General features: G+C 29.1%; 2 protein-coding genes across 6 annotated transcripts; both read right to left on the minus strand.

Annotated features, from left to right (window-relative positions):
- Positions 1 to 2,565: 2,565 nt before the first annotated feature.
- On the minus strand, positions 2,566 to 17,372 carry LOC109793904 (receptor-like protein EIX2). Of its 5 annotated transcripts, XM_083076032.1 has the most exons (3): positions 6,180 to 6,298; positions 3,266 to 6,072; positions 2,566 to 2,795 (listed from the first exon to the last, which is right to left on the minus strand). In XM_083076032.1, exon 2 carries the CDS (start codon positions 5,963 to 5,965, stop codon positions 3,275 to 3,277), a length of 2,691 nt encoding a protein of 896 aa, XP_082932158.1. In that variant the 5' UTR covers positions 5,966 to 6,072; positions 6,180 to 6,298; the 3' UTR covers positions 2,566 to 2,795; positions 3,266 to 3,274. The 5 variants fall into 5 exon arrangements, with proteins under 5 accessions (XP_082932158.1, XP_082932154.1, XP_082932150.1 ...); XM_083076028.1 differs by having other exon boundaries at positions 2,566 to 2,744; positions 3,266 to 17,372; XM_083076024.1 differs by having other exon boundaries at positions 2,566 to 2,747; positions 3,266 to 17,372.
- A 142-nt stretch (positions 17,373 to 17,514) lies between these two features.
- Positions 17,515 to 19,732, minus strand: LOC145950777 (uncharacterized). The gene is made up of 6 exons (XM_083062513.1): positions 19,574 to 19,732; positions 19,386 to 19,532; positions 18,892 to 18,945; positions 18,455 to 18,517; positions 18,244 to 18,342; positions 17,515 to 17,961 (listed from the first exon to the last, which is right to left on the minus strand). Exons 1-6 carry the CDS (start codon positions 19,730 to 19,732, stop codon positions 17,848 to 17,850), a joined length of 636 nt encoding a protein of 211 aa, XP_082918639.1. The 3' UTR covers positions 17,515 to 17,847.
- Between the last annotated feature and the right edge of the window lie 187 nt (positions 19,733 to 19,919).

Raw genomic sequence — 19,919 nt, forward strand, 5'->3', positions numbered from 1 at the left:
GAGAAAGCTTAACAAAATCAAACTTTGAATGAATTTTGTATCCTTTATGAGTGGTCTATGAATTATAGTATACATTTGATAAAATTACCTTCATGAGTGTCAAGTGTGGTCTCTTGTATGAGATCTAATGAGATCTCTAAAACACTCATGAATACCACCAGGCAGGTGCATGGCCTAAAAGCCCAACATAGTGATAATGACAAGAATTGTGGGGTGTATTGTGATTGGTTAACCTCTAACACATGTCAAAAGTTTAGGGTCGGGCTCAATAGTTTGTTGCAGTCAAAACATTATATGTTATGTTTTATTAGTTTAAAGTATAGTTCAACAACTTAAAACACCAGATTTGATGCATTACATCCTATAAAAAGAACCTAGAGTTTTTATCTTTCTTGTTTAAAATGTTTTCCTTACTTTTTGTAATATGTGGGGATTGTTTATATAAGGGGTTACAAAAGGAAGAAGTCTCACGTTGGCTAGTATTGCTTTTAGAGAATCTTTTATATATCAATTTGTGATATAGGCATTCAAAGAGACTAGCAAAAATGGTGAGACTCGCGCATGTACATGGGTAAAGTGGGACTATTGTAGTGCAAATCATCTTATTTTCCCCGTGGGTGCGAGATACATGAGCTCTCACAAATTTTTAAGTCCCTTTTTTCACAAGAGTAATGATTCTAGCATCTTCTGAAATTGATTACTCATGTTATCTCATCTTAATGGTTTTTATTTTTTGACCATCGGTGCTTAATTACCCATTATTTTCTTTAAATGATTTTTTTTTTAATTTTTGCCTGATGCCCTAACCCCCTATAAACAGATGTTTGTATTGAAAGGGAAATACATACCCAACAAAGCTCTCTCTCTTCTCTCTCTCTCTCTCTCTCGTATATGTTGTGTATTTTTACTCTAGGTTCTAAATTTTCTTCTTATTAGTTCTACAACCTCAATTCTATTCTAAGATGTTCTTGTTGTATCTTGGGGGCTTTTTAGCACAATGCTCAACATGACTCAAAAACTTTATTTGTTAACTATTTTTTCTATACTAGGTCCCCTAGATTTGGAAATTGAGTTGGCACAACCACCTCACTGCTACTTCCATCTCTATATATTAGATATTTTTCACTTTTTTTGCTTGTCCCTTTATTTATTTAATATCCTTTTCTAATTATCAATTGCATTAATTACATATTCTTTAAAATACTCTTATTTAGTTAAGAATTCATTTAGGAAAAAGTAATAAATTCTTGAAGCTAATAGCTAGATAAAAAATTCAGTCTCTTATTGATTAAGATTGGAAAAGATAAATAAATATATAAAAATATCTCTCTTCCAAATATTAATTAATTTGATAAGAAATGATTAAGTGGAATGATAGATAATTAATTTAAGACATGTTATGGATAATTATAAAAAAATGATTTAACTTATTGACAAATATTAACTAAATTAATTAATTATCTTAAAGAGTGTAAATTATTTAAAAAAAATAAGTGTTATAATTAGATAATGAGATTGTATAATATTGTAGTGACACTCCTCTATTTACTATTATAAAGAACTAGATGTTGAGTATAAGGGATTGGTAAGACATTGAATTTTATTGTGATTTCAGTTTTCTGAGTCCACTATGTCATTAAGAAAAAAATCATCATTTTTTTTTCTAGATTTTTACTAATTTTAAAATCAACTCATCAATTATAAGATGCTTTGAAGGATAATTGAAATTAAAGATATAAAAATAATAAATAAAGTTACAAAAATATGAATATATAATGTTGAAAATAATGCCCTCAAGTTTAATAGTCGGTGAATACATATTAATTCTTTGCAACTTTACCAATCTCTTTTTAGATTAATTTATAGATAATTCAGTAAAAAATAAAAAAATTACATAATTCCTATAATATAAAATCCCTATAATATATATAAAAAAAAATGTAATTCGAACTCTAATACATATTTTGTGTGTGAAATTTGATAATCTTTTCTAAATTAATAAAATAAAAGTAAAAAGAATTAGAAAAAAATTATAATAAAAAATATTATTAGCCATATTAACTTAATTTTAATGATGTTAATTTCTAAAACTCTCACAAACTTAATTATCTACTAAATTACTTTAGCTATAATGAAACATTTTAACTTTTTTTTTATAAATTTAAAATGGAAGGTTAAAATTAATCTTTTGTCATTAAAAAAATGAATAAATAGTATAATATATTAATAAATTGATAAAGATTTACATAAATATTTTACAAACATATAATAAATTATGTTATTTATTAAAAATTTTATTACAAATAATAAATATTTTACAAACATATAATATATTAAATTTATAATAAATTTTTATCATAACAAAAAATTGTTATTTATAAAAAATTTATTTTAAAATATTAATATTAGTTTAATAAATAATTATAATAAACAAAAACTGAATCAGATCAGAAATTATAATTAAAATTTTTTTTTACAAATTCTTTTGTTGAAGAAGTCTCTAAAAACTCTCTCACACAAATTAAAAATTCTTGTTTAATATATAGGAATTGATAGTCATGACTTAAATAAAATAAAATTACATTACATTACAAATAGATCATACAAAAAAAAAAAAAAAAAAAAACCAAATCTGCAAGTTTCTTGAAACAACAATTTTACATTACATTACACCAGAAACATCAATACTATATATCTTACACATCTAACAATCCATGAAGCTTTCATCCCAGATTGAAGCTAATCTGCTACAATCTGCAAATTTTGTAATATCATTCAGATTACATATATTAATCCTGCTGGAGAAAATTGAAGACTAAGTTTTAGTAACAAAATAAATTAAACTAAAAATCTATACTAGCCATTGGAGTACAAAAATATACATAAGTACTGTAACCATTACAAGGTTTAAATATTAGAGATGTCATCTGAAAACAAGAAAATTTCTCTAAACAGAACACCCTCTATAAATCCTTTACAGCTACAAAAGTAATCATCTTTAGAAAAATAGCTACATTTGCAAAAGCACGAAGTAAAGAAACAAGGGAGTTGATAAAGCAAAAATGTATGTGTGTAATAATGAAGTAAAACAGAACATCTTGGAATCAGCAATAGAATGACTAAAGAATGTATAATAAGTAAATTCTAACACTATCAAATTCATGCAAAGATGAATAATTGAAAATTATTCTCCCATTCCACGTCAAAAGGAGTTAATGATTTATTTTTTAACTAATAGAGGAGAGAAGTTAAGGGAGTTTCTTACCTGCTAGTGCTAGCTTTCCGACCATCTACAACACTTGGCTATATTCAGTTCAACTGTTACAAGTACATAGTCTGTCACTCTGTTTAAGAACCTCAGATAAGCAATTCTCCATGGTTTCCAAAGTATTATTGGCCCTAATAATCCCCAAAAGCCTGCAAAGAATCCTAACCCCAAACTCATGTATAATGCTTCATTGAAAACTGAATTATCTTCTTCACCATCGACTGCTGATTCTTCAGGCTTTGCTGTTGTCTTGTCTCCAGGGCAGCTTTTGTTGAGTGGTTCACCACAAAGCTCAAGATTTCCTTCAAAACTAGAGGCATCAAATGTTTCCAAATGTCCTTCCCATGGGATTCTTCCATTGAGATCATTGTTTGATAAGTCTAACACACCAAGGCTATCAATTTTGGAAAGAGTAAATGGAATTTTGCCAAAGAAATGATTTCTTGACAAGTCCAGAAATTCTAGCCAACTTAAATTTCCGATCTCGGTAGGAATTTCTCCATCTAATTTGTTTCTTGATAGATTCAGAGAAATCAATCCAAGTAAATATCCAATCTCTTTTGGTATTGCACCCGTTAAGTCATTACTCGAGAGATCGATGCTTTTTAAAAGATTCTCAGGATTCCAAAACACATAATCCTGACTTTTCCACGTGAATAACACGTTAGAGTCGTAAATATCAATATTTGTCTCTGTAGATGTTATTTTTCGACCCTTTACAATTTCACTTGTTATTTCCCTTTCCATCATTGCAGCAAAATTCCCCAGACATGTAGGAATTCCTCCAGACAAATTATTTCTTGAAAGGTCCAAGAGATGAATTTGCCTCAAATAACATAGGTTTACAGGAACACTTTTGAAGAAGCCATTTACTCTCAAGCTCAAGATTTTCAAGTTTTGTAGATTTTCTCCTATCCACAAGGGTATTGGACCAAACAAAAAGTTGTCACTCACATCTAATATGTCTAAATTAGTGCAGTTCTTCAATGTGAATGGTAGGCCTCCAGTTAAGCTGTTGTTTCGTAGGACCAAACCTTGCAAATTAACAAGAGTACCGATGGACTTTGGAATCTTCCCTGACAATTTATTATTGCTTAAATCAAGATATGCTAATGAATATTTTAGATGTTTCCAACAGTTGGGCAGTTGTCCCGTTATTTGATTATTTGATAAATCCAAAGTAAACATTGCTATGGTTGCGCTTTTCGTGCACAAGAATGAATTTAAATCCGAAATCTTATTTTTGGATAGATCCAATGCAGAAGCTTGTGATAAAAAAGTTGGAATTTCACCTTTAAGTTGATTTGATCCTAGAATTATAGCATAATAATCATCAGTAAGCTTGATTGGTAAATTTGGAATTGTACCTTTAAGACTGTTGCAAGACATATTCAGCCCAGTTATATGCTGTAACTTGCTCCAAAACCACTCTGGTACAAAATCATCAATCCCAGCATCAGAAATATCTAGAAAGCTTAAGTGCCTTTGAGTGTGGAGCCAATTTGGGAATCTAGGACCCAACTTGCAAGAAGCTAGTCCCAAATTAAATAATTGGAAAGATGGAACCCAGGAAGAAGCAAACTTTAGATACAAAGAGTTGTCTGTTAAGTCTAACTCCTGCAATTTAGACAAATTTGTGAGATGCAATTCATTGATATCACCTTCCAAGTGATTCCCCTCTAGGTGAAGGTACTCCAGTTGATAAAGCAACCCAATGCTTTTTGGTATTTCTCCGCTTAACTGGTTATAGGAAATATCTAATCTCCTCAAAGATGTCAAAATTGAAAAATTAGGAGGCAGGGCAGTAATCCGGTTAAAAGATAAATCTAGAGTCTGTAACAAGTGTCTCTTGTACTGTGTAGAATTGTGAATGAAGCTTGAAATTTCTCCACTCAAGTTGTTATCTTTTAGGTATAATTCCTGCAATGTGAATATATTCGAAAGAGAAGCTGGAATCTCGCCTTGCAGTTTGTTAGCTTCAAGGTGAAGAACTTCAAGAGACTTCATTACTTTCCCAAATCCATCTGGAATGAGACCTTCTAACAAGTTTTCATCAAGGTAAAGGCTATGAAGATTGGTGGTAAAGTTGAAAATCCAGTCAAATATAGCGGATGATTTCAGTGAATTATAGGAAAGCACAAGGGTGACAAGAGAAGATGAAGAATTTTTATAGGAAGCAGATGACACAAGAAAACTTTTATCAGTAAGACCGCATCCATGTAGATAAAGTTCTCGTAGTTTGGAGCTGAAGTTGAAAAATCCTTGAGATATTAATGATGTCAGATTATTTCCAGAGAGATCAAGGATAACTAGCGAGGGAAAGTTTGGATAGAAAGAAGATGACAAATCAATATCATTACCAGAAAGATATAGCTGTCGGAGATTAAGGCTATAGTTGAACAACAATTGAAATGTTGATGATGTGAGCTTATTCCCAGAGAGGTCAAGGATGGAAAGAGAAGTGGAAAGGTTGGAATGAGAAGGAAACAAAAATGAAATATCTTCATCTGTAAGACTACAACCAACTAGCTTCAACTCTGTTAAGTTTGGAATAGTCTCACGGATCATTTGTTTCCAAGAATGAGAGGAGCCAAGATCATAAAGGCCAAGAGTTGTTAATGAAGAGAGAGAAGATAGCCACTTTGCATCGTTAATTTTAAGGTCAAACTTACCGCCAAGTCTAAGAGTTTGCAACATAGGAAGATTCCCGACTTGAAAAGGGATTGCTCCAGAAAATGAATTTCCCCAAAGATCAAGATACTTCAACTTTGAGAGATTTCCAAGTTGAGAATGCACTTGTCCATCTAGATAAAGATCATTGGCACTTAGATCAAGATACTCTAACTCTGAGAGATTCCCCAGTTCATAAGGAATAATTCCTTTAAATCCCGACGATGATAAATTAAGATACCTTAAGTTAGTGAAGGAGCTCATGAGTTGCTGATCACCGAAACTCCATATAAAATCATTATGGCTGAGATCCACGTGTTCAATATTTTGTAAGTGAATCAATGAAGTGATATTGATTGTACCTATCAAACAATGCGTTTCTGAACCACGAAGATGAAGCACGTGTACCTGACCTGTTTCATTGTTGCAGTGAATGCCTTTCCATGTGCAACAATCTCTGTTATCTTCATCTTCCCTCCACGTAGACAGCATGCCAGAGTCATATCGAAGAGCATGTTTGAAGCTGAGGAGTGCTTGTCTCTCTTTCTCAATGCATTTCACGTGTGATGGAGAGCTGAATCCATGAATGGATTGTTGAGTATGCCAAATGCACACTAACATTGCAAACAGCATTTTCAGAAAGTAATTGCCCATTACGAGAAAGAGCAATAGCTAAGAATTATGATTTGTGGTGTGCATTCAAAACAGAGCAACAAGACTTGAGTACTAAATATTTATTGATACTATTACTTTATTTTCAACAACTAAAACAGATTGAAAATAGTTTTCTTATTACAGTATAAAATATTTTCATGAATCTAAAATATAACTTATTTGTTCAAAATGTAAAAGGAATAGTTATATGTCTAAAAATATTTATTCAATCCAATATTTTAATTATAAAATAGTTTGTATTTTCGCGAAATATTTATTTATTGTAAGTTATATAAAATAAAAAAATTATCATATATTATACATGTTTGAATAATAATTTAATAAAATCTTGAAGAATTATTGTTGAAAGAGATTGTACCCATGCCGCGTTTATGATTTTGGCTTTAATCGGAAAAGCTGAGTCTTCTCTGTATTACTTTTTTGTTTTCCACTCATGGGCCAGTTAATCGATACATCAACTAAATATTGCAATCAAATTAAAAATATCTTTAACTGCATTTTCTGTTACTTTTTTATATATATTTTACAAATTTCATTATTAATTTTTAAGATTGTACATTTTGTAATTCAATTTTTTAAATTTTATACAATATTATTCCATTAGTTAACCACTAATACTGTTAATTAATAACTAATGTGGCACATTAATGTATTGATGATTGAAATCATTTCAAAACCACTTCCTTGAATGAAGATTATTTTTCTCATTGAAAATAAGTGGTGACTGTAATTTAGCGTTTGAAATACAAAAGATAAATTTTTTATTTTGTATAATTAAAATTTAAATATATATTTCTTTTTCTTGAATTATATTTTAAATTTAATAATAAATAATTTATATTGTAATACCATATTATTTTAAAATATTACTAACTATTTTAAGATACTGAAATTTAATTTAAAGAAAAATAAAAGTGATAAATTAAAAATATAAAAAATTAAGTAAATTTTCTAAAAACATTCTTTGTCAAAAAAGACAACTAAAAATATTTTTTTTGAATCTCTAAAAAGAGTTTCATACAATATAGTCATTTTAATTTACAACAAGTATTTTAAATAAAATAATGATACATGTATAATAAAAATTGGACAACAATTAATACAACATTTTTTTTAAAATTTTTATTTGAAAGAATGACTTCTGAAAAAATAGAAAAAAGTTAAATAAATTTTTGATAAACTAAATCTAGCTTATGCCATTAGTAAAAAATAAATTAACTTATGCTTGAATTAAAAATGAAATTTTGGAAAAGTCAGTAAAAGTGAATTTCAAATTAACTTATGAATAATTTTGCTTTATATAAAAATTATTTTGTTTTTCTCTCTTAAAGTGCTTTGTGAAGAAATTTACTTAAAGAAATCATTTGTCCCTCTCTTAATGTTCCATTAATGGATGACTTTAGACTCTGGCTTAATATTCTACCCCGCGAAGCATGTTACATAGTTTTCTACACATTCCTCAAAGCAAGCTTGAAAACCGAAAAGCTAAATATTCATTTACATATTGCGAATATTGATAAATCAACACTTGACATAGGTTATTATCATCAATATTGAGAGGTTACATTTTCTCTCTACTATGAATATGAGTGAAGCAAATTGTGCACGTCATGTGCAAGTTTGAGGATCCATAAATTTTTTTTTATTAGAATTCAAATGTGAAATGAGTTACACTTTAATTAGAGTTACACATGTTATAATATATAAGTGAAAAAAACAAATTCATAACTTTCTACTATGTGATGTTAAACTCATTTTCAAATTTCTAGCCCCAAAACACAAGCTCTCCCATGCATTCATATCAATTTCACCGAAAGAGCAATAAGTTGATGCACAAAAGCCATAGGCAACAAGTCGTGGTCTTGGTTGACTGACTATTGGGTCATCCACTACATTCTTTTAACTAAACAATTCCATGCCAAGCAAATAACAATAATAATTTTAAAAGAAATTTCAGAGAGTCATGGTAGAAAAACTATTCAGTCTTCTCCTTCATTGTTATTTTTCCACACTACTTGGACTACTTGACGGATATATTAGCTAATCATCGAGTCGAGTTTAAAATATATAAACCAAATAGAGAGATAAATGCCACAAAATATCAAAATTAAAAGGTACTGCGCATTTGAATTTATTAGCAAAATTTTATCATTTTATCATTTTTTATGTCTGGTAAACATATTTTTCACCATTTTAATTTAATCTTTACAATTTGTTTTACATTTGCTAATATTTTTACAATTTTTTGTGATGACAACATTAATTAGAAATGGGATGGGCTCCCCTCATTTAAAAAAAAAATTATGCAAAGTGTTTGCTTTTTTATACTAAGATAATAATATTAAAATTTATTAACAAGTTTAGTAATTTTATGTTTGAGATTGTTTATTCAACTCCACATGTACCCGTTATTTTGGACACATGTTCTATTAATTAAGTATTTAATACCTAAAATAAAAGAACACGTTTTAGTCTTTAAGTATCTATATTAGAACATCTCCAATGTGGGTTCTTATAAGAATCACAAAGGAGTTCTTAGATCATTTTATATGGATTTATTGTGCCATATTAACTTTAAGCAATTTATATTAAATTTTTAGATTCTTATAAACATCCACACTTTTATAATTTTTTTATTTACACATCACATTTTATAATTTAGTAATAATTTAAGTATAATAATTAAATATTAATTTAACAAAATATAATATTCAAATATAGATAAAAAATTAATTAAAAATTTTACACATTTATTTTAATGCATATAGGAATATTATATATTAAAAATAAACAAATTACATATTTAAGTGAAATTAGGGAGAGGCGCACATTTTTGCTTCATTTTCCACTTTCGTTGCGGGGAGGACGGGGAAATAAGGAAATGGAGTGGTGCGTGCAGAGGCGAGCTCAAGGACTGGCATGCACACGGAGGCAAACTCGAGGCCGGCTCAAGGACTGGCGGTGCACAAAGAGGCATGTGCAGAGGTGGACGAAGGCAGGCTAGTTCCTTCTCATCTTCATTTTCATTTGATAATTTTGTATTATTTTAGGGAGATAAAATCTACATTTTTCTCTTCAACAAATCTATTTTGAGAATGAATTTTTTCTCTCTTTCTTTTTTTTAGAAACAGAGCTTCTGTAAGCAATATTGCTAGGGTTTAAGGAACCCACTGTGCCACTTGGATCATTTCCAGTGCAAAATTTTAATAAAGAACGATGAGATGGCATTAAGAAACGTATTAGAAACTCCCGATGCTCTTAGATTTAGTTGGTTCTTTTGTCAATTTTTTCACTAATTTGGTCAATTTAGTAATACGTAACAAGTTGTGAGAATTTCACATGATTTGTAACTAATATTGTTAGTGCAAAATCACAACTCTTTGTTTATCAAAATTCTTTATGGGTAGTCCTTTTTAAGATGCTCAACTACCCATATAGGATCAGTGACATATCCCACAAACCAATACAAGACTTTTCACAATGTTTTGTCCTCATTGATCATACATTTTTGAAAAACTTCCAAGAAGGTGACTCGTCCTTAAATTGTTCCAAGTCAAATACACTTAACTGTGAAAGTATTTTTTAAGAGATATCAAAAAGTAGATGCATCTTATTAGTATATGTAATATAAATTTTTTTCTTTCTGTATCATAAACTACACAATCTCACACATGTACAAATCACTATATTCTTATAATTCTGGTGTGTTTGAATTGTTGCACAACGGAAGGACTAATTTTACCAATAAAAATATTCTAAGGAATTAAAGTTAACTATTAAACTTAAGATATCAAACTGAAACCTAATATAAATTTAAAATAAAGGACCAAAATTTTATTTTAACAAACAAATTTGCGTCTACTATACCAAGGGACCTTATTATTTTTTGTGTGTTTAGTATGCATATATTTATATATTTACATATAAAATAAAGATGACACCATAGTGCTGAATTGGTGAAATGATATTCAATATTTTTTTATAAAATGAAGATTTAAATGATTCAACTATTGTATTTGAGGATATTACACTCATGATCATACATTTTGAATTTCAAATGATTTGGACTCTTCTAAATATGTTATTTAATAATAGTTATTTACACGTATTTTTAATATTATTTTATAGGTAAAATAAAGTGATATGATAAATTATCAAATCATTTTTTAATTGTATGCAATTTTGTATACTTTATCCAATTAGTAATAGATCAAATATAATAGTTATGTCAGTTGAATTTATATTTTATGAAAAATTATTAAAAAATGGTATGGTATCACTAGTGTAAAAATTAGATTTAAAATCGGAGTTTTAAGATCGGTACAAAGTAATTGATCTTAAAAGTACTTTTAAGATTGGTTATTTTGTAACTTTTAAGATCGGTTACAAAAGAACCGATCTTAAAAGTGGCACTTTTAAGATCGGTCATAAAATAACCGATCTTAAAAGCGACCGATTTTAAAAGTTTTACGACCGATTTTAAAAGTGTTACTTTTAAGATTGGTTATTTAAGAATCGATTTTAAAAGTGTTACTTTTAAAATCGGTTATTTCAGAACCGATTTTGTATGTAGTATACAAAATCGGTTCTTAAATAACCAATTTTAAAAGTATCGTCAGAAATCTTTTATATTCCTCTCCATTCTCATTCTCTTTAATCTTTCTCTCTATTCCTTTTTTACTCTCTAACGCTCTCATTTTTTAAAGTCTCCAATAAGGTAAATTTTGTTGTCGTTTTCGTTTTTATTTTCGTCTTCTCATGTTCTTCTTGTGTCTCTTTTCGTTTTCTCATGCTTTTCTCGTCTCTATTTTCGTTGTAGGTTCAGTTTGGGAAATTTCAAACCTGGAACGGGCCGTTCTGCAAGGAGAACGGGACGTTCTACAAGGGAACGGGTCGTTCTCCATGGAGAAAAGGTCGTGCTGCAAGGAGAACGGCCCGTTCTCCATGGAAAACGGCCCATTCTACAAGTTAACTAGCCTGGAACGGCCCGTTCCAGTTTAATTTTTTTTCGCCGCCCGGACTTTTAAGATCGGTTATAAAATAACCGATCTTAAAAGTTAACTTTTAAAATCAGTTGTTTAACCGATTTTAAATGTCTAACTTTTAAAATCGACTCTTTCAAAATCGGTTGTGGAACCGGTTTTAAAAGTTAAAAATAACTAATTTTAAAAGCCATTTTTCACTAGTGTATAGTTATATTATATATAAGGTATTACAAAAGGAATAAGTCTTACATTGGCTAGTATTGCTTTTGAAAAATGGCTTATATATGAAGTTGTAATATAGACATACAAAAAGGCTAATAAGAGTGGTGAGACTTGCGCCCACATGTACATGAACCACGTGGGTCTATTGTATTGCAAAATAGTTTATTTGCCCCCCTATATACTCGAGATACATGGGCTTGTCACAAATTTTAAAGTCATTTTTTATATTATTTTTAAATAACCACAAAATTAAGGGTCTTCAAGAGAGTAACAATTTTAATTTCTTCTAAAATTAATTAATCCTAATGTCTCGTTTTAATCTTTTATTAACTATAAAAAAAATGCTGATTTCCGATAAAAAATTTTGAAAATTTCCGACGGATTTTTCTTTTTCTGACGGGTTTCAATCCATTAGAAATAATTTTTTGACGGAAATTTCTGACGAAAAATTTCGTCAGAAAATTCTGTCAGAAATTTCCGATGGAAATATCTGTCAGAAATATCCGTCAGATATTTTCGACAGAAAAATCTATTAGAAATTTCAATCAAAAATTTCTGACGGAACTTTCTGTCAGAAATTATAATGTTTTTTTTAATTTTAATAAATTTATTAATGTAACAATCCTCATATTTGGCCTCTCAAGGGTTCTATTTCACAATATTTCACTGTTTAGCGTGTTTTATCCTTACTTGTGCAATTTCTAGAAAACTTCCCAGAAGGTCACCCATCCATGTACTACTCCAGGTCAAGCACTCTTAACTGTGAAGTTCTAATGAGTAAGCTACCGAAATGTATATGTATGTTGTCAGTATAACTTGTAAAAATTAATTCACTTAAGTCATCCTCAAATATACAATCTCATATTTGTACTATAATAATAATATATAATAATTTTATATTACAAATAATAATAATAATAATAATAATAATATATTTAATTATTCTTTACTTATATGTACTTACTTTTATAATTAACATCTACTTATTTCTATTTAAAATTATAATTTAAATTATTTAATTTTATAATTTATAATGATAATATAATTTATAAAATTATAAATATTTATTTATTACATACTTATAAATTAAATTTTAATATTTTAAATAAATTATTAATTAATTTAATATATTTATTTACCTTAAATCAAACATATAAAATTCAAAAAAAGTATTTATCCTTATTTTTTTTCTTCTAATTATCAACTTTTAATAAAATACTAACTTAAAATCTTATCTAGTTATATATAATATTTTCATATCAAATTTAAAATCAGATATTAATTATAGAAAAATATTAAGATCATATAGTAAATTGTCAATAAGATTTTAGTTAAATAATTTAAAATAATTAATGTTTCAATTATATTGATAATTAGCAAATAATTTATTCCAAAACTAATTATCTTTTTATATTAATTATTAGTAAAATTTAATAACTTTAAATTTAACAATTAATTGCATCGATGAAATTCAACACACACCATGAGTTATTGAGCGGAATAATTTTACCAAGAGTTGTTTTGTAATTTATCTTAAATCAAACATATAAAATTCAAAAAATGTATTTATCTATGTTTTATTTTTTAATTATCAACCATTAATAAAATACTAACTTAAAATCTTATCTAATTATATCATAATATTTTCATATCAAATTTAAAACTAATTCTTACATTTTCGACAAATATAAATTTGTTTGAAATATTCTTTCAATTATATAGCTTTTCCTACAAAAATTTTCTCATCGAAAATATAAATTTTCCGACAGATTTAATTTTGTTTTATAAGAAATCATCTTCGATTAATATAACATTTTGTATATATGATTTAAGAGTAAAAGATTTTCAATTTAACGGTTGAATTTACAAAATTCACATTTAATATAAAGTTATTGAGCAGTGTAACACTTAGTAAAATTTACACCATTGAAATTATAACTCCTTCATATATATATATATATGTGTGTGTGTGTGTGTGTGTGTGTGTGTGTCTATATATATATATATATATATTAAATGTGACTTTTACAAAGTATTACACTGCTCAATAACTTTATATTAAATGTGAATTTGGTAAATCCAATTGTTTGATTGAAAGTTCATATCTCTTATAGATTATATATACAAAATTTTATATTAATCCAAGATGATTTGATACTTCATTTTTATAAAACAAAATTGATTTAATATATTCATTTCAAAATACACTAAAATATGAACACTTGGATTACCTTCCAGTTGTTGTTTATTTTAACAAAATTTGATATACACGTATAAAGTGATGTGAACTTTCAATTTAACGGTTGGATTTACAAAATTCACATTTAATATATATATGTATTTATGATTCAAAGGATTACACTAGTGTTGGTAGTTACAGTCTAACCCAATTCAAGAGAAATCAACCACTTATGATGAGGGCTTTGGATGATACAAAGAGGTAGAATACAAGAGGAAATAAGAAGATAATGGTGAAGCAAAAATCCTTGTTCCCAAAGGATATCAACCTTCCAAAACCTCCTTCAAAGCTCCTTTCTTTCTCCTGAATTTTTTTTTTCTCTCTATCTCATATTCTTCGTCTCCTCTTTTCCCTCTCTCTCTCTCTCTCTTTGTTTGCTATTTATATGATCTTTAAAAGTAAGGAAAATTGGGAAATTTTATCTCCACTATTAATTTGTAGGCATTTTTTTTAAGAGTTTTAAATTTTGGAGAAGTCATTTTAAAACAAGAAAATTTCTCTGAAAAATATTCATTTCTTGGAGAAGTTAATACCATTACTCAAGTCATGAACTATAGAAACAGGAGAATCGAATATGTGTGTGTTGGAGAAACATACAAGAGATATAATGAAGTAAAAAGTGCTTCTTGTTCTTGGAGTTAGCATTAACAAGGATAAAGAATTAAATAGGCTCTAACAATATTCATGCCAAGATGTATACTAACTACAGAAAAAGAAAAAAAAAATACTATGAAGTTCAAAGAAATAAATTATTAGAAATATGTACCTACTAGCCTTTAAACCACCCATGACACTTCACTATGTTCACTTTAATCGTTACAAGTAAATAGTCAGTTGATTTTGTTGGTAGTTGAGATTTTTTCACTTTCATAATTAAATATTTTAAAGTCTTTGTAATTTTCTATTTTGTTTGTAAGTTTGACTAAAGGTTGCTTATGTTCAGAAAAAGTAAGTTGTACAACCAAGTGATATTTGCTTTGTTAGTTTTGTTATATTTTGTTGTTTGCTTTACTCAATCAAGGGTTAGTTAGTTTTAGTATTTAACCACTTGTTGTAAACACTTTCAAAGTGTGAAAAATCGAGTTCATAATTCAAATGTATCATATCAATTTTTTTACCTTTTTTTATGATGTTGCAGATTTTCTAATCTGAACCTCTATATTTTGTTTAGTCATACCTCTTTTTTTTTCATATTCTTTTTTCGACATGGTATCAAGAGTTTCATTGATCTTTAAGGGTCTGTGAGAGAGAAAAGAGAGAGAGAGAGAGAGAGAGGAAACCAACAAAAAAAACCTTCAAACACAAAAATGGCTTCTAGTAGTAATTCTTTATCTCCACCTCCTATATTTGCTGGTGAAAACTATCACTTGTGGGCTACGAAAATGAGGACTTATCTTAGAGCTCAAAGTTTGTGAGTTATAGTGGAAAATAATGGAAGTAATTCACCTTCATTTCACCAAAAAAATCCAACAGTAGCTCAATTGAGGAGTCACAATGATGAAATGACAAAAGAAGAAAGAACTCTTGCCATTATACAAGCAAAACTACATGATGATGTATTTATCAAGATTCTGACTCTTAAGATAGCAAAGAGGCATGAGATAAGCTGCAAGAGGAGTTCCAAGGGAGTCAAAGAACAAAAAAAATGCAAGTGTTGAACCTAAAGAGAAAGTTTAAAGCTGTAAAAATGAAAGAAAATGAATATTTACTAACAGACTTTTGAAGATTGTTATCCAAATCAAATTACTTGGTGAAAAACTTAATTTCTATGCCTTTGGATGTATGAAAATGACGCATATTTCTTTATCACATATTTTTATATTTTAAATCGGTATAAGAAGCAATAAGAACATTTTAGATGTAAAAGTCCTTAATTACAATGAAACTTTAATGGATAAATACATTTATTCATAATTATTAAATATTTATTGATACTATTACTTTATTTTCAACAACTAAAACAGATTGAAAATAGTTTCCTTATTATAGTATAAAATATTTTTCATGAATCTAAAATATAACTTATTTGTCCAAGATGTAAAAAGAATAGTTATATGTCTAAAACTATTTCTTCAAACCAATATTTTAATAATAAAATAGTTTATATTTTCATGAAATATTTATTTATTGTAAGTTATATAAAATAAAAAAATTATCATATATTATACATGTTTGAATAATAATTTAATAAAATCTTGAATAATTATTGTTGAAAGAGATTATACCCAAGCCGCGTTAATGATTTTGGCTTTAATTGGGAAAACTGAGTCTTCTCTGCATTACTTTGGCAGATGATAAACACACCTCCACTCTCATATAAACACACCTCCTTTTTAAAAAAAAATATATAAAATGTCTAAATTACCCTTAAAAAAAATAAAATTTCTAAATTTACACCCCTTCCCCGCACCCCGCACCCCCTTCTCCGCACCCTACCCCCTCCCCGCACCCCCACACCCTACACCCCTTTCCCGCACCCTCACACCCTACACCTCCCTTAAAATATTGGAAGAATGCTAATAACACAGCGCTTTTAATTTGTTTTGAACCTTCCGTTCCAACACTCCCTCGCCACACCTTCTTCTCTGTTAGGTATTCTCTGCTCTGTTTCTTGCTTTCATTCTTCCCCACTTTTTATACTTTCATTTATTTAAATTCATTCTTCTCAAGACTCTTTTTTAACGATTGATTTACGAACATACCTAGTTATGCGTTTTGCTTATGAGATGGAACACTACTAGAAAAATTAAAATTAGAGAAGGAAAAAATCCGTCACTAAACTTCATAAAATCCGTCACAAATAAGTTAGTGACGGAATTTGTGACGGAAATGATTCCGTCACAAAATTTGGCGTCACAAAATATTTAGTGACGGATTATTTTCTCCGTCACAATTAGTGACGGAATTAAGGCGTCACAAACAATATAATTTCCGTCACAAATTTGTAACAATAAATGTTTAGAAATTAATAAAAATCCGTCGCAATTTGTGAGGGATTAAATCCCTCGCAATTTGAGAGGGATTGAGAGGTATGTAAAATCCCTCGCAATTTGAGAGGGATTGAGAGGTATGTAAAATCCCTCGCTATTTGAGAGGGATTAAATCCCTCGCTATTTTCGACGGATTTTATCCATCACTAACTGGGATGAATCCCTCGCTAACTGTTTGATTACTGAATTTGAGAAAACTATTGTTTTAAAACTCTGGTAATCGATTACCTATACATGTAATCGATTACCAGACAATGGAAATCATATGTTCGAAAGTTATTTATATAAAAGGTTCTCTGGTAATCGATTACCCATTTATTGTAATCGATTACCAGAGACTATTATTGAAACAATATCAATCAAAACAAAAATATCAAGTCTTTTTTATGAAAATGCATGATATCATTTAAAATGAAGATAAAAGAACAATACAGACATCAAGAGGAGTTCCCAAGATTAATGATGTGCTTAAATGAATGACCTCTATCAGTGTAACTATGACAATAAAGCTTCATTGGAGTATATCCATAGCCATGATACTTTTCATCATTTAGAGATCAAAATCCACAAGGCACACATTTAGGCAAAGAAATGGTTTTACCAAGTGTTTTTACTGTTATTTAACCCCAAAATTAGAAACAAGACAGCTTATATGATAAAAACTACAGAAAATGATGCAGTACACGAGGACGTTACTTGAAAATTTCACTGGAAATGCAGCAGTATGACCATTAAGTCTAAGTTTTGCCCACAAAGAAACACGGAGGTTTTATTTATTTCTATATCCAACTGGTGAATTTAAATTTTATTCAAGAGAATATTAAAGGAACACATAATTATTACCTGACGTGAGTAATGCTCAGCATCCCTCTTCATGGCAGCCATTTCAACTCTCATTTTTTGCATTTCAGCCTGAAACAGAGAAACCAAACGTATCAATAATGGGAACGGTCTACTTCTAAACAATGACATTTAATATGCATAAAAGATAGAAAATAATCAAAATATGTGCTCTAGTTATATTTATACAGAAAATCGAAAGTGCTTTGAATTGGTGGCAATAAACAACAAACGACATTGACTCTAAATATGCTATACACTTATCGATAAACTTTGTAGACAGTATGAAATATAAGGAAACCTAATAAAGTTAAAAAAATGGCCTACTTTCTTCTCAATAATCTGTTTAAATACCTGTTTTACTTGATTTGCCTCTTCTGGTGACTTTTTTTGTTCCCGGCGCACACGGGCTTCCATGTCTTGTAGTTCTTGATTTAAAGTTGCACATTCAACCTGATAATAGATGTTACCAAAAACATTTTAGCAGATTTTTCTTTCAGAATAGTAATCACTAATCAGCCTTCACATTCAAAAAGGAAAAAACGTTAACTATTTATTCATGTACCTCAAGAAGTGCCACCTTCTGCTCAAGTTCTGTGGCTTTAGCTGTCCTCTCATCTACTACTCTCTGAAGAGAAGCAACTAATAAATCAATGTTTATATTTAACCTAATGTCAATAACAATTCCACAAGCAAAAGAGCTTGACAGGGGGAACCAAAGCAGGCTTGTTATTAACTCTTGATTTATCATTGTGGAATTGTAACTATTGCTCATTAATATTTTTAATGGTAAATCAGATATCTAAAAAAATTAAATAGCAAGACCAAAAAGCACCATATTGATGACAATATGATGCCAAACTTTATCAAAAAAGCTTGAGGGAATGTAGTCAGACTAACATAGAATTTTAGAGTAACCTGAAAAAGATACGTCACCTCAAAATTAGCAATGAATCCTATGATGTTTGAAAGAAGAACAAGGTTAAGGTATGCTACAAATACCTTTGCATGGTGGGGGTGTTGAAGCATACCAAGCAGATCATGGTAAACCAGAACCTGCACGAACAATGAAACTAAATTAGAAATCTTCTGCTTTAAGCTTTACCTAGAAAAGATTTCTTTCGTCTCTTCACCAGAAGAACAAGTGTAAAGTAGAATTGAAACTCACAAGCAATGCTTTGTTCAATTATCTGAATAATGACTAAGGGGTAACCACATTAGAATTCCATCCCTTGCTATAAGCAGTAAAGACTAAAGAGACTCAAGATCAATCTTAAAATATTCTCAAAACTCAATAATTTCTACACGCATACATATGAAAGTGGCAATATCATTCAAGAGAAACAATTAATCACGAAACAGAAAGTCCAAAACAACAATTTGATGAAACAAATAAAACAATGATCATGCATATTTAGCTATACAAAATTGGTGCCACTGCCACCAATGTAGGCCGCACTCATCCTTTAGCCAAAAGAGCAATCAGGCCAACTGACCTGTCCACTGCAAAATGGTCCAGCCCCAATTCCAATAGTAGGAATTTGAAGGGCTGCTGTTGCTGCGGCAGCAACAGGTGCAGGCACACATTCCAGAACAACAGCAAAGCACCCTGCTTCTTGCAAAGCCAATGCGGTCTCTACAACCTACACAAATTCATTTCCTTCAGTTAAAAGACAACAATAACCATTCCTGGACCAATGAGCCAGATAAGAAGTTTGTCAGTAATATTTTTAACAAGCAAGCATATGAAGCATAACTCACCAATAAGTAAATTGGTGTTCTCCTTAAGTTTCTGCATCAAGACTTTCACCTGAGAATTTATGGCACCAGATAAACATCTCATACAGACTAAATGATCTAAAAAATGATTTAATAGCAACACATTAACATTAGTCAAGGAATCTTAGGCAATCATAAAGTTAAAAAAATTAAGATAGCCAATAACCTTCAATGGAATTTTCCTAAGTAATCATAATTGATAAGATGTTAAACCCACATAAATATTTATCATATTGCACGTGGAAATGTTT

The sequence above is a fragment of the Cajanus cajan genome, chromosome 1 (genome assembly GCF_000230855.2).
Source record: "Cajanus cajan strain Asha chromosome 1, NIPB_CcT2T_4, whole genome shotgun sequence".
Lineage (NCBI taxonomy): Eukaryota > Viridiplantae > Streptophyta > Magnoliopsida > Fabales > Fabaceae > Cajanus > Cajanus cajan.